Source organism: Musa acuminata, chromosome BXJ1-3 (assembly GCF_036884655.1).
Source record: "Musa acuminata AAA Group cultivar baxijiao chromosome BXJ1-3, Cavendish_Baxijiao_AAA, whole genome shotgun sequence".
In the NCBI taxonomy this organism is placed as follows: Eukaryota; Viridiplantae; Streptophyta; class Magnoliopsida; order Zingiberales; family Musaceae; genus Musa; species Musa acuminata.
In genome coordinates, this window is record NC_088329.1 from 6,123,618 (window position 1) to 6,144,839 (window position 21,222).

Consider the following 21,222-nt stretch of genomic DNA (forward strand, 5'->3'; position numbering starts at 1 on the left):
GACAGTATTTGGGCTTACCCGTCTCGCTATCGACCTTAGGTAAGCGCAAATGGGCCCCGGCAATATTGCCAGGGTAGTTTCACACGTCAGCCCGCATCCCCCCTAATCCAAGCACCAAAAAAGTCAAAGATTGGTCAAAATAAATTGGCGAGGTCAAACGTGCGGGCCCCTCCACCCATGTGGTGGCCATTTATTTATTTATTCATTCATATATTTATTTTACTAGTATAATTCCTATATAATATTTGGTTGATGGTAACCATTAACTTAAATAAGAATTTGTTGAAGTACTACATTCGAAAATACTACTTAAATAAAAAAAAAGTTTCATATGATTTACATCGCTAATACTCGACAAATTTACAATCAGTAAATTTTGTTTTCTTAATCTTCATCTAAAATTTTGTTGTTAGTTCCATTATTTTAAGAGGAAGCTAAATACTATCCTACTTGAATAACAATTATTTATGGACAAATTCATAGTTAATGTCTTAATTTCTAAAAAATTTTGGAGAGTAATTTTTTTTCAAAATAACAATATCATCTTTATCGACTATCATTTCTGGTTAGTACTATTGTATGCCTGTCCTTGCTAAAGAGGGTAGCCTACATGCTCTTATTGTAATCCTCATACCCCCTTCTTACTTATGTGAGAGCTATAAATAAGAACAATTCTAACAAAGGGCAACGGGGTTCATAGAGGCAGGAGTAAGTTTATGAAAATATACACAATATAGTAAAAGATAAAGAAGAGGAGAGATAAGGGTGATAATGCTGGTTACAATAAAAAATAGTGAGAGGTGAGATACACAATGATAGACTCGGTAAAAGACCACATAGTCTTAAAAAAAATTAGAGATAATATAGGGAAGTCAAAGTGAATATGCGAGGAAGAGACGACGACAAATCCAATGAAAGAAATGGTAAAATAATAAGGAAATAAGAAAAAGAAAAAATCTCTTTTTTCACTTGTAAGATTTAGATTAATCCTCCCTTGGATCAAATATTCCTATTGTTAATTCAATAAAGATTTCAAATGTGAATCGTACGAAGTTATCCAAATATTTAGGTTCTAAAATCAAATTTAAAAGTCACCTTCCAAAGCATACTATTCCCTTCACTTATTATCAAGTCGAATCAAAATTATTATATTCTAAAGGTGCCATCCAACTTGGTAAAATCTAAATCAGTTCTACTTATTTTTGAAATCATATGAACCTAAAATAATTGAAATACTTTCAAGTCTTAATTCACTAAAAATGATATTTGAATTTCATTAGAAGTATTCAAGCGTGTGTCACGATGGAGACGACGGAGAATAAAACTCTAATATATTAGTATTTTATTCATATCAAATTTTATCATATTTCAAAAAAAATATTCATAATTAATATTGTATTCTTAAAGAAACATATTAAACATGTGATGGAATCGATTGATCCAATGGTTGAGATTTAATTGGGTCTATATTGGAATAATTTTATGCCACGCGTCAAATATAAAACTGTAACAAGTTTCGTGTTCCGGGAGATGGACGGGATCAGGAGAAAACCATGACGCCATGCCCGATATATAATAAGCTTCCAAAGTGTTCGGGGGAAGGCGATGGCGGGAATCAGTAACTCTTCGCCCTCTCCGATTGCCATCGGTAATCCTCCAAACCCTAGAAGAATGCACGCATCGATCTTTGCCTCGAGAGATCCCTAAGATCGGAAGCCTCATACCCTCACTTTTTTGATCTCTAGGCTTCTTCTCTTTCCCACTGACCTTGCAGGTAACTGCAAAGTCGTAATCGAAGGGCACGGCGTTTCTTGCGAGAGCAGCGAGAAAAGTCTTCGCGTTTCCGTCTCCAGTGATGCAAAAATCCTAATTTCAGGCACATTTTTCCCTCTATTGGCTCTTGATCTCTTTGATTACGTCTTGGTTCTCTGTCCGCAGTGTTTTTCTGAGTCATGCCATTCCTGCTTCTTTTTTGTTTTTTCTATGCAGTGGATGATCCAAAGGTTTATTCGAGAAGGAGAACTTGCAAATCCACTCTATTAAATCTCGATCACCAAGATAATGGTATTAGTTGGCATCTATTTGTTCTTTTAGCTCTTAACTTCTGCAGTCTCCATGACTGTCCTTATCTGTGAAACCGAGACATACATTAGAACCCGAGTAACTTTGTCTATCTCTTTTGGGTTTTTGAAGCATTATTCCTGGTTCCTTAAAAAAGATGGGAAAGTAGGAAGTCTGAATGTAAAATAAAAAAGATGGTGCTATACGGCTTACTAGCAAACATATTTGCATGTTCCACTAACCCTAAATTTTGCTTGTGCCTTTCGTTTCCACCTTTTAAGATAAATTTCACCATTTTTTATTGCAGGTATGTTGGGATTTCCTTCAAGAGATCACTCATTCTTGCTCCTAAATCCTAAAGATGCAGACAGCCATAGTAAATCCCTGCTCCAGGTAGTAAGTCATGACTAAATTTTAAAATTTTTCTTGTGCAAATGCAAGGGCAGGTTGCTTTATTGCAATTTGGCACCTACATTGTTTAAATGCTTAAAATATCGACAGTGGTTTTAATAGCATAAATCAAATATGTGATTGTCAAATCAGGTTGTATTTGGAATATTCTAGAGGTGAGTCATGGCACTTTGTGTGGTGATTGAAACAAGTAAAAAAATTATCGATATGATATCCATAAAACAGCTAATGATTTTCTTTAGCAACTTCTCAAATTGATCTTTCTCTGGTGTCCAGTTAAAACTAATTGATTCATACATGACAATGCTTAAACATTCTTAATGGAAGCTGAAGTAATGTAATAACTTGAAGTATGACTAGCACATTTCAAGTATACTCTTGAAATTTTTTTCCTTTTCTTTTTCTTTCTAATAAAGATCTCATTTTGGTAGTTTAACCTCGAAACTTTTTTCCTCTACCTATTGATATTTGGATGTACAATACATTGGATGTTTTGTGACGACAGAAGATTCTTCCTTTCACCATTTAAATCAATATCTTTCCCTTTATTTTTGTTTGCAGCAAGTTCTAGAGCTTTACTTGGAAGAACTTCCTACCATGAACTATGCTGCAAATACTGGAAAGAAATCCCAATTTCTTGAAAAATGTACAACGAGTGGGTAAGGCAGTTGTTTTCTTAGCTAGATCTTGGCATTGAAGATAATCAGCAACCCTTTTTTATGGTCCTGAATTCACGTTCAGTTATTCTGATGACACTTTAATTATTCTAATGCTTGTTTTTCTATTTTGCTGCAGAAAATATACGACCTTGGTTCTGAGATCAGATCCTGTAAATGGGTGTGGTGAGGTAAGTTTTACCAACATCAATTTTCGTGGTCTAGCATATATTGCATGTCTATTGAATCATTCTTAACTGCACTTCAAACCTTCTTATTTTGGGCAACTTTAAAACCATCTACTAAAGTTGGCAGACTTGCAATGTAAACAAATGAAATTCATCACATTCCCACTCTTTGAGTTAAGGAAAGTAAATGAAAACAATAAAATTGCTAGAGAGTTAATGGAAATAACCATTTTAGGCATTCTACTACCAGCATTGTTGACCCAATCCGATGGACAATTAATTGCTTAGTCAGACAAAGTTATCATATCTAATCTAGTGACAGAAATAAGTGATTTGCTGTGCACAATGTTCCAAACAATGAAACAACTAATCCTAATCCCCATGTATTACTATCCAAAGTAATTAACATGCTTGTATCTATATCATGACCCAGAACAGTCCCCATTTTTTTACGTAAATCTGGATTTAGATAGTGGTGTCATATTATATATAGATATTTTTTATAAATCTTAGAATTTATGCACGGTCTAAGGTGGGTAGACTTTATGGTGCATATATTAAGAGTCTAAGGAGGCTTGCAAAGAAGTTTCACAGTAACTGTATCAAAGAAGTGAAGAAGAGATGTAAATGAGCTTGAAATTGGAAAGTTTGGTAAAGGGTCCTATGAATATATATAGCTTAAGAAATAGATGCATGCTTATGAATTGTAGTGTTGTCATTAAATGAGTTAGTGCTTGTTATGCTCCTAATTGGGCGTTTGGTTTTTGTTTTAGAAATTTCTAGGAAACATCTGAATAGATGAAGATCCCAGATCATTGGTGCCAATTCAAGCTAAACATACTATCATTTGCTTTGTAGTTTGTGTGAGCAGCCATTGCTTTGATTCTCCTCAGGTCCTAAGCCTGGTAAAGCATCTGTAGCAGGCAGTAGATCTTTGATGTGATATACAAAAGTTGCAGAAACTGATTGGAAGAAGAATTTTAAATGTTGTGCATATACAATAACAATCCTTTGAATTTGCATATTTTCTCGGGTCCTGTTCAAGTGTTGCATTTACCTTCATTGCATCTGCACTGCCCTTAGACATGCTTTTTCCCTATGGACAAATTAGGAAGTCTGAAAACAGAATTTGCAGATATAGTTTTTGTTTGTGCTTCCTCACAAAGTTCATTATTTAACTTTTGTAATGTGATTGTTGATCCATCTTCTCTGCAACATACAGGTTATTGCTGCAGTATCATATCAAATAATTCCAAATGACACTCAATATGCTGAAATACCTCTTACTGCTGTCATTTCAAAGAACCAAAAAATGGTAAGAGCACGATTTTCATTCATGTCTTCGTACTTTCCCCCCTCTGCCTCTTCTGTATATGTGCTACATGCTTTCTTCTTGTCTGAGTAACCTATAGAAATTGCACATACAGTTAATGGATGTTGTCTTAAACTTGTCGTTAGATATTATAGGTTATGTTTGAAAGGAGATGCTCTTGAATTTTTTAAGATCTAGGAACATGTACAGTTGCCAAGTACTAGTACTATCTTATATTTCCTACTTATACCCTGGTGATATATTCTTTTGAAAGTTCGGTTTACTATAATAATAAGTAGCAATTCACGAGTAACATATATGTAGTTGACGTGTACCCACTAGTGCATAGAGATCAATGATAGATGTTATTGTAATTAAAGAATAGAACAGGCATTTATGAATGAGCTGATGTACTGTACTGTCTTGATAATCTATAAGTAGCATGCATCTGCTGTCAGTTCAGGTGCAATCTGTGCTGTTCACTGTGTCTATTACTGTCAAATCATGAAATGCACATAATAACATTAGTTGATATAGGTAGATGTAACTTCTTTTTCAGACCTTGATGAAGAAAAAAAATATTTCTTCAAGAAAAGCAAGGCCATTATAAAGTTAACAAAAATCAAATCAACAGATATGGTGATGACCATTTGTGATTAATGAACAGTAGACATTGCCTTATTAACTTAATGTGTCAAACATGTGATACTCATCTCATCGTGCATTAAGTTCTAGGCTTCTAGCAGTATGTATCTTTTTTGCCCTACCAAATTTTGTCTTATTAACATGCAACTATGTTAGGCTTGCTAGTGAACCAATGAAGAGGCCAGGCTTTGACTTATCCTGTATAATTTCTTGGTAATGTCATTATTAGAAAATCTTTCTGGATGTTGCTTGGACTAGTACATCAGTGCCAGTTCCAATAGATCTATAGGGCTCACAATTAGAAACACAAAAAATACATCAAACGATCTCCTAGCCTGATCTATATACTTTCTCTCAAAATGGCTCGAGTTTGCTCCACATTGATCACATTATGCAAGGAGATAATGACACAATATAGATGACATCTGTTGCATGCCTTTTCAATGGTTCCATATTATCTGAAAAATGATGGGATTTAGTGTGGCTCCATAAATAAGGTCAGTACATGTGTGGGTATCACAGTTTAGCATTGCAGGTTTGCCATGCCAACTAGTGACTAGCAAGAACAGACATGGTACATTAAAACTTTGTCCTCGTATCATGTGTGATAATAGATGAGAACTTCAAGCACACTTTCATCTTTTCCTTTGATATAGTGATTTTTCTTAATGCTCCTGAGCTAATTCATTGTTGCATTGATTTAATAGATAATTTTCACTTGTAGTTATTCTGTGTAAATTTTAGAACCTGAAGTTACTCTTCTTTGAGCATGATTTATGACATATTGTGGTTTAAAGATGCCTGTGGAATCTTTTGTTAGTTTTTGAAGTCAGATGTCTGGAGAGATTATTTGTTATTTTTTATAATTGCCACAAGCTTTACAGTGATAACGATGCTATTTCTCTAGGGTTTTGGTCAAGCCTTGTACAAGGAATTGAGAGAAAGACTTCAAAATGTGGGTATTTTGACAATATTTTGCTGGGCAGATAAGACATCAGAAGGTTTTTGGCTTAAGCAGGTATTTCATATGGATTGTTTACTAAGGAACTGCATATTTTGGGAAACAGTAATACAATTATCATATAGTACATGTTTAGTTTTAAATCTATGTTCAAGACCGATATGATCCTCAGTTGGATCAATATGGCACAGTTACAATCACATCAACACTTGGTATAGGTTAGTACCAGTCAATTCTAGCTCGACACCCTTCCAAACCTGATTATTCATCTCAATAATGACTCAGCATATATTCTTAAGACCTATTGCAAAACACATACTAGAAATACATAAGTAAAAACTTCTGAACATGTTAAAAGTAGAATATTATACATGAGTTATATATAATACAAGCGATACCTTATTAGTAGGGGTCCTTACTAATGCTGAGATAAATGTCATGATGCCTCGAGATGAAATGGGCGTAATAAGCTATACCTTATCATGTCAGTACCAACCAGTATGTACCGATCCGCCTAGTGACTGATACGATTGGTTGGCACGATACAACATTCCTTGGATTGAAGTTTGATTCTGATAAGAATTGAGCTAACTTCGAGGGAAAAAATAGACAGTGAAGAATTTTGAGTGAACTAGGCTGATAGTGGATGAAGAAAGAAGTGAAATCAGGTTAAATGGGATGGACTGTATCTAGTTATTGGAAGGTAGGCTTACTCTCAAGTGCACCTAATATTACCATACTCGATCAGTACTAGTTTCACACCGGACTAGAAAATACTGATCTGTTTGGACCAATCTGATGGTTTCTCAAACCTTGAGATATGTACATACAAATTAAAGTATGTATGCTGCTCCATGTGTTCACAAAAGGCACTTTACTTTCATTTGATGCCCTCGATGCTTGAGTTCATGTATTCCTTCAAAATTACATCTCATGAAAAAGAGATTTTTCCTCTTAAACAAAATATTAAAAAAATCTTATAAGATGAAAATTGACCCTACAGGTTAGTTTTCTATGCCTGTGTTTTACTTGACTTATTTTGTGTCTCCAGGCCTGCAATTACCCTTTATCCAATGTTACTAAGCAATAAGTCAAAGGCAATTTGTTTCTTTATTTTTTGACAGAGTTGTTTCTATTTACCTATCACACATTTTAGATCAATGGAGCATACCCTGTATTATACATGCATGATGTTAGATAAAAGAAATCATTTAATTATTCATTTATCTTATTTTTCCTCGTCTCTACCATTTTTTGCTTATGCAACTTTATAGTTGTTACTAGAAAGCCCCTAAAAATTTGACAGCTACATAATTTCTGTTGATGCTCTATTCTTCATGTTGACAAAAATTCGCCATTCCAAGAGATCATGATTCTTTGGTATGTCATAACTTTCTGTTCATGGATGCAACACAGGGTTTCATAACAATAGGAGAGGTAAACAGCAAAGGCAAAGTTAGCAGGCTACCAATCAGAGCAGATATTAGGAGGGCATTATCTTTTCCTGGTGGTTCAATGCTTATGGTTGCTCATGTTAAGAAGGATACAAGTATCGACAACTCTTTGCAACATCTTAACCTTTATTTTTCCAGTGCTCCTCAAACTTATAAACTTGCAAGAACTATGAAAGCTTTGTCATGATGAACATTTTTCCAAGTTAAAAATGATTTTTCTCTTTGATTTTTAACAAAGGAGAATACTTGCGGCTGATAGGCATAAAATGTTGATTTTTTTATGTAATCTGCTCCATTAAAATTGTAAGATTATCAAATAATTTTTTTTTTCTTTAGTAGCAGTGATGAAATCACCATAATTCTTTTTGATATTTAAGTCTTCTTTGCATGATAATGCTTACAGTGCCCAAATTCCCAAGATCAGATCAACATACAATTGCCAATAGTAAACAGAAGTCATTTTGCATGTTTTGGGCAGAACTTTTTCTCCTAGATGTATCTTTGCACAAGAATGATAATAATTGTCAACCTTTTTCTTTCAGGGTAATACAAAAGTAAATTCCTTCTTTTGCACAATTTATAGATGCATGACATGCAAATTTAGAAATAAGTTCTTTGCAGATTGTTATTCCTTCTAGTTTTACAGTACTAAAACATAATTATAACATCCCGATTAATCTTACATCAGAAGTGGGCAAAATTAAGATTGACTTATAAGGGCCTAATAAGTGTACTACTTATCAATTTTAGGCTAAACATTTTGACCGGTGATTTAGATCAAGCGAAGTTGATAGGCTAGTTAGCCTATCAGGCTCGGGTCGTGATAATAATGATTTTTTGAAATGTAGAATAATAGAGCTAGCATATTAGTAGCCATAAGAATTTCTTTCTTCTCGTGTTTCCTTCCTGTGACTTCTGGATTTCTGTGCCTAACTGATTTGGTTTCTCCAGATAATATAGGCTGCAACAGTGGTAAAATTAATTTAAGAGAGGCTGTGAGGGAGTTTGATGTTGATGTTAAAGATAACTCTTCTCAGCAGAGAATAAAGAGGCCAATCTGGGAAGCTTCATTATCTTCACTTAAGTCAAAGAGAGTCAGAGGGGCCCATCTTATTGGCTGTTGTCAGAACTCAAATCAGAGTCTTGCTTGTGACAATTGCTTCTTGCAATCATCTAGACACACAGACATGGCAAATGTGCTGCCTGACCATTCTAGTAGTCCTAGTTGTTTTGGAATTCATGATGCAGGACGAAGATCAGGTGACTTATGTGATCATCTGGTTTCAAAAGAAAATTGTCCTAGAATAATGTTCATGGATATTGCTGACGATGTTAAGAAGACATGGCTTACTAAGGTAACATTTGCAAATGCCTTGACTCTTGAAAATATCAAGAATTTGTTGCTTCTCTTAGTTTCTATTCATATTGAATTTTGATAGATGTTATTAAGTTCTTAGAGAGCTGCAATGCTGTTAGAAATCAGCACCCTTTAGCTCATTCATTGCTGGGTAAAACCTCTTCATCTTGGGGAATGACACATTGGTAGTGTCATATTGGCTTATGTCTCATAGTTTTCACATGCTAACTAATGGATAGCAGATAGATGTTAAAATTAAGATATTTCAACTGAATTAAGGAGGGTTCATGCTCAATTGTTTAATTGGGTAATAGTCATCCAATATGATTTTAACAATGTTCTGAGATGATTAATATGTTGAATAACTAAAGTTTGTTATGAAATATTTCAATTATTCGAACACAAAAAAAATGAGCCAATTTAGTGAGTCTTTCTTGTCAGCTTGTAATATAAATAATGTTTTCTCTTAGAACCATGAATATTTTACTTGATCATGAGCACTACTGTATTTTGGGGAATAAAATATCAATTAATCTAGAATCAGGTACTAAAGATAATTATAACAGCCTATTACCAAGTAAATCAAGATTCACTGTTGGCTAATTTTGATCTTAATAAAAGGTGATCTTGCCAAACTGCACTTGCATCACTCGAGCAAATCCTATTTGTTTAAACTTAAGCACTGGGAAAGGTAACATCTAAAGGTACCATGCCCCAGCTTCGGTGAATGCTACAATGACACTTTTAATCATATTCTAGTATGCAAATATTTGAATTTCTTGAGTTTTTATTTTGGTAAACAGAATTGAGCACTTTAACATGCACCTATGCTTAGCCTGACTCAAAGTTTGAACATTTGAAGAACAGTAAGAGTTGGTTTTGTGCCAAAGAGAGTTATGAAATAACATCTTCCAGTTCCATTTCAGTATGTGAAATAGTAATGGTTGATGAGAATTTATTCTCTAAGGTCATCATCAACAATTGGCTAACATAAATGCATGGAATGGTACCCTTTGAGAAGGGTAATAAGTCTCACTTTTAAGCAAATGAAACTTATTGAGCATTTATGACAGACTTTGGTAGATCTTTTCATTTTCTATCACTAGCTGTGAAATAATTATATATCAATGTTTAAAAATGCTTCTGTATATTCTAAGACATGTTATTGTGAAATCTATATTGAATTATGTAGATAGTTGAGGAACTTGGGGGTTTTGTCACATGCGATGGAAGTAACAGCACACATGTTATTACTGGAAAAGCACGAAGGACTTTGAACTTCTCCATAGCTCTGTGCTCTGGGTAAGTTTCTCATCATTGTTGATGATAAACTATGATGTAACTTGGCTAGGCATGTTAGGTGCTAGTTCTGCCTCGGTCCTTTCTTGTACCTGAATATTATTTGAAGCTCAGTGGATTCAACATGGGAAATCCGTTATGCGTTTCATTTAAAGATTTGAGGCTGAAACCCAGAAACATCTTATGATAGTTGCCATTGGACTTCTTTTCATATAATAAGGCTTTAAGTTGAAGTATTTTATTGTTTGTTCTAATGACAATTTTTATTTTGGGAATGGGAGAACTAATGAAGGGACAATTTTTCTTCATCTTTATTTGCCAAAAGGCAAGAAACTGATTTCATTATAATGTTGCTACTTTGTTGTTCCTTATCTCTTCATATATTGTTTCTTATTTTTCTATCGAACTGTTGTTGTTATATATTGTTTTGCCCACCCCTCCATTCTTTTAATTTTTTTTTCTTCTACTACTGCTCTTATTTCAAATTTTCTACTAATTTTTGTTATTACATGGCTGTAGAATTTTTTTTTTTGTATAGTTCCATGGAGGATAAAATTAGGCAAAGTCATTTAAAATGATATGCATATTGCCAAGGAGATCTGCAGATACTATAGTTAGAAGAGGTGAGATATATACTATAAGAGATATCTAGTATTAATGTTGCTAGGAGAGATCCAGGGAGGTCTAGAAGGCTTCAACTAAAACTATATATGAAGATCTAAATGCTTTTAACTTAGTAAGAATAGTATTTTGTATAGAGCTCAATGGTGGCAAAAAGTCCACATAGCTGACCCCAATTAGTTGGGACAATATGGCTTATTGTTGATAACATGTTGCATTGCTTTAGCAACTTTCTTTTTTCTTTCTTAAGGGAGCCTCATCTTCATGTTAATCCATTTTGCAATTATCATAATTTTACAATGTTTTACCGTTTTAGCTAAATAAGCCAAAATTAACCTTTCATTTGTTTACATACTATTTACTTGTAGGTAAATCCATCAGGAAAAAAGTAGTAGGAAAATACTACTTTTGTAGATTGATTTATTTTTTAGATCATATGTTCGTTAATTGTCATACCAATTGCACCTTACTTTGATGAGGCATATCCCTCACTTCATGCCTCACACCTAGGTTCCAAATAATCTCATCATATGTTCGTTAATTGTTTTATTTTTTTTATAGATTGATTTATTTTTTAGATCATATGTTCGTTAATTGTCATTCCAACTGCACCTTACTTTGATGTGGCATATCCCTCACTTCATGCCTCACACCTAGGTTCCAAACAATCTCATCACTCAGTAGTGATTTCAATAGGCGCTCGGGCGCTTGCCTAGGTGCTCTGGCGAGGCGAGGCGAGGCTCGAGTGCCTCGCTTCATGTCCAGGCGGCACGCTTCAAAGAGGAGCCGCCTGGGCGCTCGCTGAAGCGCTCGACGCTTGGGCTCGGGCGAGCGCTTGGGTTAAACCAGGCGACCCCTGTGCTTTAGTTGGTTTAATCGAACTAACTAAAGCACTAATATCAGCCTCCTAGCATCCCTCTCACGACTTCCCTAACCCTAACCCTCCTCGCGATTCTGTCGCCGATATTTCCTCTCTGCTGTCGCTGCCTCTCTCTGCTGTTGTTGCCTCTCTCCGCTGTCGTTGCTCTTCGTTGTCCCTACTCGCCGTTGCCACTATCGTTGCTTGTTGCTGTTGTCACTGCTCGCCACTCTCGCTATCACTGCTCGTCGCTCCCGCTGCTCTCAGTGAGCAGCATCGGTCTTACTCTTATGCTGCGCTCTCGCTACCGCTGCTCGTTGCTAACACTACTGCTACTACTATCGTTGCCAGTATCACTGCTCGTTGCTGTTGTCGTTGCTTGCCACTGTCGCCGCCGCCGTTGCTTGCCGCTGTTGTCTTTGATACGGGATGGGGGGGGGGGGGGTAAATGTAGAATGGATTTCGACAGAAAGATGATAGTACAGTTTTTCAGATAGAAAATAAATGAACTCACGATAACACTTTAATAAAATCGAAAAGAAAGTTCACCACCAAGTTCAAAATCACAAAGGGATACAGAAAGATCATTACCCCAAGGATAATAAACAAAGATACAGAACTGAAAACAAAAGACTCGCCATTCAAGGACGCATCCAAGAGATACAGAGTTTAAGAGAGCTTCTGCCAATATCATTAGTTTCTAAAGTTCTTTTTAACCCCTAAACAACAAAATAAGTACTAGTGCATGAAACAACCCTTCATACATAGGAAATTTCGAAATTAAGTGTTTTACGACTGGTAACCAACTTTTTTAATGTATTCCTTGGTTATGAAGAAAAGTACATTGAAATAGCTATAACTTTATCTAAGGAATGTGCTAATGAGCTGTCATATTTGAGTGAGTTGAGTTGAAAATTATGAGACAACATTGTGGACTGAAAAAAATATCATAGCATCAGCAAGGTCCATATGAGCAGATTGTAGCAAATTAGATACTCCCGTGTCAGTCTTACTCTTACTCACTCTTCTCACATTGACTCGATAGTATACTATTAACAGTATATTAACAGTATACTGTTAACTGTATATTAGTAATAATATTTTTTATTTATTAGATTAATAATATATTATTTTGATTTTAATACTACTAATTTTATTTATTTGAAATTATTGATATTGTTTTGAATTTTGAGACTTTTTGTTAATGTGTTATTGATTTTGCAAGATTTTCTTAATTTAATATCATATTTTTATTTAAATAATTATATTTATTAATTATATTATATATTTTTATATTTTAGTGCCTCACTTCGCTCGGGCGAGCACTTAGCGCCTCGGGCGTTTTTGGACTTTGGTGCCTAGAGTTTTTAAATCACTGTCACTCAGTGCTCATTGACCTTTGATAACTTAGATCCAGTCAATTAATGTTTGCTTAGCGGTTGTGCTCATTGCTTGGAGTTTTTGATTACTTGATTAAATCGTAGAATATAATTTCCAAGGAAGATTACTTGATTAAATATTCACAAACATGACAACGATCTTCATTGACATAAGTATACCAAAAGAAAAGTGAGTTTTGAAGAAAGTCTTATTTTCTTTGGCTTATAATGAGAAATGTGTTGAGAAGAGGGAAAGACTTCCAAGAGATATGGGAGTATTATAAATGTCTGCCACCGATCTTTCCCTTTGAATGACAGGTTTCAACTGATATTGATCCAAATGACGTAAAGGCACTGAAACTGGACCAAGTTCAAATAAGTTTAAGCTATTCTTCCTGTGACCAATATGATGACAATTTTCATGGGTCATCTCTCTGATAACGGGATGATTATGAAAGTTGGCAAATAGCTAGTGCTTTTTGGTCATTCTTATCTCTTCTGATGCAGCTAATTTCATATAGTATGTCTCTTCTTACTAATTGTCTACATGTGCAATTTTTCATCAGAGCATGGATAGTGTCCCCAAAATGGCTGAAGGCAAGCTTCAGGGAAGGCAGGTTTTTAGGTGAGCTGATATACTCTTTCTGACCCTGTTATGTTTGACAAATGTATAGGTTATCCACAGTTTAGGTCCTTTTCATAGAAAACTACAAAACAAAAGGTGTTAATGCTACATGGTTCGAAATGCTTAAGTCTAAATTAATTATAATATATCCATCAAACCCTTATAAATAGCATGTTTTCTCCCATTTCCAACATGTGACTGGATTTGGGGCATTATTCTTAAAAGGTCAACAGTCAGGATACATTTATTTCAATAATTTATTCCATTTTCCTTGTACAGAGGAGTCGCAATTCATTCTAGAAGACGAAGACTATTTGTTGAAGTACAAGACCGACTTGAGAAATGTGGTTAATAGAGCAAAAACAAATCCCAAATCATTGCTCAGAGGATATGATGTCTGCCTCACTAAGCATATTCAGCCCTCTGTTGGCATCGTTTCAACCATTATTCGGTCAGCTGGTGGCAATGTATGTTTCCTTGATCTTTGTATTGCTATAATTTATGTATTCCATCAAATTTGTATAATGCTATGCATCAATTTTATGAAAGGTGGGCAGCCTATGAAAGTACATAAAGCATGAAATGCAATCATTAGCTACATATTTGTAATTTGTTGCTGCCACATAATATTCTTAAATTGCATTTTTTTTATGACTTGGCAACCATTTTGCAGACTAGCATGTTAAATGCCAACTGCTCTCAAAATGCTTTTACATCAAAATGTACTTATTTATGACTAAGACAGAAGCATCCAAGTGTCTCTAGCTAATGATTACATGCCCTAACATTGCCTTCACGTGTTAGGTACCAATGCTTAAGTTGTAATCCAGCATGACATTTAAAGTGACTTGCCTTCAGTGATCTGCTTGCTTCTTCCCTGGGTTATATGTTTTTGATTCTGAGCTATTAGTGATCTTGTTGTACAACTAATTTGACTGATACATACTTTTAGATTAATCTATTGGGCATGCATTGGTCTTGATACTTGGAAATACAAACTTATAGGAAGCCCCAGCATCATTGTGAACTATCAAGTAGTGACAACTGCTAGCAAAATTACCTTGTGTCTGTTGCGTACATCAAGAGGCTATAGAGTAGATGAATTCCAACATGATGAAATAAAATAAACTTATCAGGAATTAGCAAATTATTTTTTCCTTTTACCTAGTTCTTGTCTTTCTGGATAAAAGAATGTAACATATTCAAAACATTATAGGTGAGTTTTGCATATGGTTTCTTAATTTATCTTTAAGCAATTATCCAGTAGTATGAATAATTCATGCAACCCTTAATGATTGTCATTTACAGGAAATATACTTACTTGGAAGTCTAAAAATTAACCAAAAATTATATGTGATCATCAACTTTAATTAGTTCACCTTTCTATTGCCCATGGTTTCAAATAGTACCATATGGGCCAGTATTTACTGGTTTGAGGAAGGACCAGTATCAGACCATACAGTCTGATGCTGATCACTCTTTTATCTTTTAGTAATTTTTTCAGCTGATACTGAGCAGTACGGGTTGATCTACTTCCTGATACACCAATATCATACCAGTCGAATAGATTGCCAAAACTGGTCCTGCATCGAGATTTAAACTTTGCTATTGTCTTCCAATGTATTGTGACACTTTTATATTATTCTTTCTAGGCATTTTTAATGTTTGCAGGTTCTTGTTTTTCTTTTATCTGCTTGAATTTACCTTATCATCAGTCAAATGCTGCTTGATCCCCTCCGATGGGTCATACTGAGTTCATCCTTACCTAGTACGAATGAATACTTAATATCACTTACATCTTGGACCTTGGCATTTTCCCCTATTATTAGACAGATTTCATTAGATATATGTAAGATATTGAATATTTTTATCATCTTATAAAAAATATAGAAAAGCTACAACCTCAGAAAGCAATTTGATAACAACTTCCAAACTCACCAACAAGTCAATCACCTTGGCAAATGAAATTTAGTACTAGTAAGTCGTAGATAGCTACTTATTACTTGTTATCAAGTCAAAACTGTATGAACAATTATGAATTATAATGTCTTGCCATGATGCGTTTCTAAGGTAGAGATGAGCATGATTAATTGATGGTGATGAAAATGTGCAGGTAATGCATGGCCTCGGCTGCATCAATGAGCCTTCAAGAACCATCTTTTTGGCATGTGAAGAAGACATGTCAGAGGCTTTGTTAGCAGCAAAGAAGGGAGCATGGACTTTTAGCAGTGACTGGTTAATGAACTGTGTCATGAAGCAGGAGCTCGATCTGGAGGCTCCGCAGTTTGCCGAGTCGCTTTAGGGCTTCACACAAATCCAATCGTTTTGATGTACATACTTATCATTTTGTAGTCCAAATGTAGAATCAAACTTTGACTATTAACATCAACATTTCTGCAACCAAATGAAGAAACTTATTTTGTCTAAATTGTGCCCATTTTGATTAGAACTTATCCTTCTCTTCCTCCAGGGATATCAGACTTACTTTTTGGTGGGACTGGCACTTTGAAAGGCAAATAATGGAGCATCAATCAGAACTAGAAAGAGTCGTGATAATTGAAGAAATGTTATCAAAGAATCAATCAGATGCTTATCATAAAGCATGTTTTTTTCAAGGATGATGTTTTGCAGTGATGGATATTGAATGATAAGTGACAAAAATATGACACAGGAAACTAGGAAGTCATGGGAGGGACAACAAAAAAAGCTGGAAAGGGAACCGATGGATAGTGATATGAGGGCAACCAATTCAAGCTGCCATGTAGTTCTATTTCACCTTGTGAATCTAGCTTTCCAAGTGAGAAAATTGGCAGAAGTGGAGCCTCCAATCCTAGTTCTACAAATCCGAAGAAGAATATATTGATATACTATTACTTGATAGATGAATTCTATTGTTTTATCTTCTTTCTTTTTTTCCTCTGAGAGTGTTACAATTATTGCCATGTTTTTAAATCCTCCTTATTTCTTGAAGTTACTCTGATGTGAGAAAAGTTTGTATCTTAATTTTTTATTCAACTATAAAATATAAGAAAAATTCATGATTCATATCTTCAATTTGTTTTTCTAAAGATTAATCTCTTGATCATCTTTTATTGACTGCTATCACTAATATGGTCATTTGTCATGGATCATTTTCTTGATTGTGACACATTCCTGTTGTTTGATGGTTGTTTAGGATCACATATTTTCTCAGAAGATCTTCAAAAACTCACTCACTCTCTCTTTAATTCATTGGTATTGGACTCACTGTTTCTGGTTGACCAGAGTCATACTATTTACTCAATAGACAACAGAATGACTCTTAATCAATCTCTAATACTAACTCCAAGTTAATATGCCGATTTCATTACACAACAGAAATGATATTTTCCTTAGCTGACAAAATGTACATCATCTGCGATATGTTTTCTTTCCCTTCTATACTTGAAGCAAGAAACTGATGCCTTGTGGCAAATCCATGGTTCATTACATGCCAAGTTGCTGATGCCACATTTGTGCAGGTCTTCATAATGGATGGCTTCGTTTCAAGCTGAGAAGAAGGTCTTGTATCGGAGTAACTATCTGTGGCAGTTCTTCCTGTACGAGATGAGCTGCGGGCGCTGCGCCGAGGCCATCGTCACGAGGACCGCACCGCCTTCTGAAAGATCCTTTGTCCAGGCGCAAGAATGTAGAGAGGATCGTAAACGCCTTTTCTCCGAGCAAAATCCTCCCATCTGTCACCGAAATGGGCTCTCCACTCTTCCTGCATGGTGTAGTATGGCAAGTATTGCTTCATCCTGATGCCTGCCTGCTTGCAGAAGTCCAAGATCCTATCATTCTGCTTTAACGCGCGGTCCAAGCTGTCGTGATCCGAGGAAGATGGTGCTGAGGACAGGAAGGCCACCAGGTAGAAGATCTCCTCGTCTGGAATGACTGCTGATGTTCTGTTGTCCCACCTGCAGTGGAGTGGAGCAGAGAGATTAGTGTCGAGATGCAGTGACGCGGCACTGTTCGATGATCTTGATGGGCTACTGTGGTTTACTTGGATTTGTTGAGTGGGTACAGGAGGATGGGGCCGTTGTTGCTGTCCGGGAGAATCTTGCCGAAGACTTGTGCTGCGAAATCTCTGATCCTGGTTCTTGGTATGAGAAGGTTGAGCCATGGGTGTGGGACTTCCCACAGGCCTTTGGACCTCAGCTTCACCTCGGAGACGTGAACTCGGTCCAAGAACTCGAGGTAGGAGACCTCCGACTGGAAGAGGGTGGACGGGATGTACCTCAACTTGGACAGCAGAGCTTCGACTTGCTGCAGCCACAGGGGAGGAGGAGGACTAGACTTTTGAGGGGATGATCCAATTCGGACGTGCATGGGAGGCGATGTGGTGTCGAGTAACTTTACCTGGTTCACGATCTCGGCGTTGTCTTGGTCGAAGTTCTTCGTCATCTCCAGGCAAAACAGGATCCTGCCGTCGGAGTCGAACTCACTGGCTTGAACAGGGTTCTGTGGGTTGAACGATGATCTCCAATTGTTGAGAAGTCCCGTCCTGTTTATGATCACGAAGCCTTCGATGTAGTCGAAGGTCTCCTTCAATGATATCAGCATCTCCTGGTCCTCTGTGAAGCTGGCGAAGTCAGAGTACAGCACTCGAATCCACTTCACCTGCGCCAGAAATCATGGACTTGTTGAGAGAGAGCGAGAGAGGATTAATCATCACTTCTGTTGGTGTGTAAGGTGTTGTGATCTTTGTACCATCTTCGGTGCAGGTTCAAGCGCAATCCTGGCTCTGGTGATGATCCCGAACTGGCCGAGGCCTCCGAGAGCAGCATAGAAGAGATCAGCGTTCTCTTCGGCCGAGCAGTTGAGCAGCTCGCCTTTTCCTGCACTCGACAATTCGATCCAAATCATGCACAGAACACATGGTGATGCTTGCCAACGAAGAAGAAGAAGAAGACGAACCAGTGACGATCTCCAGCTGGTGGACGTTGCTGATCTGGGGGCCGTGCCGGAACGCCTGCCCGCTGATCCCGGCGTTGGACAGCGTCCCTCCGATGGTGAGGTGAAGGTAGTCGGTCCACGACTTGGGCGCCAGGCCATGCTTGAGGCATTCAAGCAGAACATTGATCCACAACGCCCCCCCAGAGGCGTCCACATACGGCTGCTCACCGTCGTGCACCTTCGTCTCGCATCCGCGCAGGTTCTCCATGCGAACCACGATCCCGCCGTCGGCCTGCGCCTGCCCCTGCAGCGAGTGCCCGTGGCCTCGGGCTGCGACGGTGAGCTTCGACCCCGATCCCATCCTGAACACGTGCCTCACCGTGGCCGCCACGTCCGACACCGAGCCCGGGTGCAGCACCGCCGACGGCAACAGCCGGTACCGGTTCCCGAAGTCCCTCGCGGCGAGGGAGACGTCATGGAAGCTCAAGTTGCCGTCGATCCGAAGCGATTCAAGGGAGGAAGCTACGCCGGGGTCGGACACATGCATGGCGACGCTGCCGAGGACCAACACGACGAAGAGCTCAAGGAAGTAATGCATGGTTTGGAGAGAGCAGTGGAAGTGGCAGGAGGAAGGAGGAAGGAGGGAGATTTAAAGGTAGGGGGCGTGAGTGCGTTGGTGGGGTGGTCAAACCAGTGTTGGATTCAACGTGGACCGGCTGCGTCTCGGGTCCAAGTCGGCGTCAAAGGTTTCGTTTTTCGTCACCTGTTATTTGTTTTCCTTGGTGGCGACGAGCAGAGAGAGGTTCACATGGCGAAGCTTCTCCCATGGCCGTCGACACGCAGGGAGAGGAAAGCGGGGGGGGAGTGGGGGCCTGCAAGCTGAGATGCGTTGGGGGAATGAGAGGCTGCCATGTTAGGGACCGGTTGGGGGACTCGTACCACCTGGCGACGAGGCAAAAGCACAAACACCAAGTTGGGAGAGATTTGGTTCAAGGTTTCATCATTGGGCAGGCCGTGTGTTTAGTGGTGTGTTGTTGGCTGCAGTGGTCAATGCCTAGAAAGGTAGCCAACCAAATCCTACGCTTCCCAATAGGCTGGCTCGATGGGAACGAATCCAATCGAGTCCAATCTGGTCGCGATCGAGATTGGACTGGAGAAGAGAACCACGGATCCAAATTAGGTAGGATACGTATCAGGTGGGGGGCCACCAGCCCACTCGCAGCTTTTACCCTACTTGAGTGCACACTGTGGGTGAGCCTTTTGTGTACGCTTCCCGAACAACCGAGTGCCTTTGCGTCACTGTTGCCACCAGCACCGCCCACAGGAGCGCACAGAGAGAGAGAGAGCGAGAGAGCGAGAGAGCGAGTTGTATACGATTTAGATTTACAATGGATAAGGATGATTCGACGTTGAACGGAAGAATAAGCTCATATTATTGGAGGGGGAAGAGAGTCATCGAGGGGATGATTGGGAAGGAGAAGATGAGAGGGGGAATGTGAAACTGTATGCTTTCTTTCTGTGAACTTCCTCTCATGTACTCCACTTTGCTCAACAGTCGCAGCGCATGTGGATGGGCCGGCCGAGGGAGCGGCCGACACATGGCGGCGGCGTGCAGGGCCGACGTGATCGCCACATCATCGATCTCATCGCCATTGCCGGACGTCCACGACCAACAGGAACAATTCCATGCAAGACTGCCCCAGTGGTGAGGGGGGGAGGAGGAGGAGGAGGAGGGCCACCTGGTAAAGGCTCAGGGGATGGAATAAACTTGGCCCCTCCCCTCCCCTTTCTCGCCACGTCTTCTCCAACTCACTACATTCCATTCATGTCTTGTCCCCCTCCCTCCCCCCGTGTCGGTCTCCGGCCTTTTGCCCTGCGCAACGCCATTCGTCACTCGTCCTACTGTTCTCGGCCTTGTCATCACCAAATTACAGTGACTGGTTTTCCTGGGAACGATCGTGAGAGGCCGTCGATGTGTGCCTCTTCTTAAAGATTAGGAAAAACTGGAGTGAGCGCTTCCCCTACTTCCTCGATGATCATATAATACAGGATTGCAGAGGTCTCCTGCGAGTCGTGCCAAACCTTTGGCCTCTTACTCCATGCAATCTTCCATGCCCCTCTTCATCGGAGGAGGAGCATTGTCCATTTCCCAGGGATCGATCCACCGTAGTAAGAGAAAGAGTAGTGTTGTAAATAACTTTATGCCGTAGCCTCGGGGTCGACGCGACTTAGTTGAGGTATGAATGATAGGGATCTGGCACGGCGCCCCTCGAGATCGTCCAGGTGGCCGATTACGGTGGTCCGATCGGGCCGTTGCGTCGAGAGGAAGGCTTTTCCACAGCGCCGGGAAGAAGCAACCCCGTCCTTGCACCTGCACACAGGTCGGGTCGGAAGCTCGGCTCGACCCCTCCGACGATCAAGTTAGCAGATGTGGAGGGGGTTCCAGATGAAGAAGTCTTTTTTCCTTTCTCCTTGCTTCC

General features: G+C 38.5%; 2 protein-coding genes across 3 annotated transcripts; one reads left to right on the forward strand and one right to left on the reverse strand.

Annotated features, from left to right (window-relative positions):
* The first annotated feature begins 1,605 nt into the window (after positions 1-1,605).
* On the forward strand, positions 1,606-16,808 carry LOC135636030 (uncharacterized). The gene is made up of 15 exons (XM_065147562.1): positions 1,606-1,648; positions 1,775-1,876; positions 1,990-2,064; positions 2,369-2,454; positions 3,034-3,131; positions 3,268-3,319; positions 4,539-4,631; positions 6,181-6,291; positions 7,651-7,783; positions 8,640-9,043; positions 10,238-10,347; positions 13,770-13,828; positions 14,108-14,295; positions 15,942-16,158; positions 16,299-16,808. The coding sequence occupies exons 1-14, from the start codon at positions 1,606-1,608 to the stop codon at positions 16,128-16,130; spliced, it is 1,743 nt and encodes a 580-aa protein (XP_065003634.1). The 3' UTR covers positions 16,131-16,158; positions 16,299-16,808.
* A 333-nt stretch (positions 16,809-17,141) lies between these two features.
* On the reverse strand, positions 17,142-19,383 carry LOC103977698 (cytokinin dehydrogenase 4). Of its 2 annotated transcripts, XM_009393281.3 has the most exons (5): positions 18,764-19,382; positions 18,557-18,684; positions 18,206-18,466; positions 17,850-18,112; positions 17,142-17,763 (listed from the first exon to the last, which is right to left on the reverse strand). In XM_009393281.3, exons 1-5 carry the CDS (start codon positions 19,338-19,340, stop codon positions 17,445-17,447), a joined length of 1,548 nt encoding a protein of 515 aa, XP_009391556.2. In that variant the 5' UTR covers positions 19,341-19,382; the 3' UTR covers positions 17,142-17,444. The 2 variants fall into 2 exon arrangements, with proteins under 2 accessions (XP_009391556.2, XP_064976567.1); XM_065120495.1 differs by having other exon boundaries at positions 17,850-18,466; positions 18,764-19,383.
* Between the last annotated feature and the right edge of the window lie 1,839 nt (positions 19,384-21,222).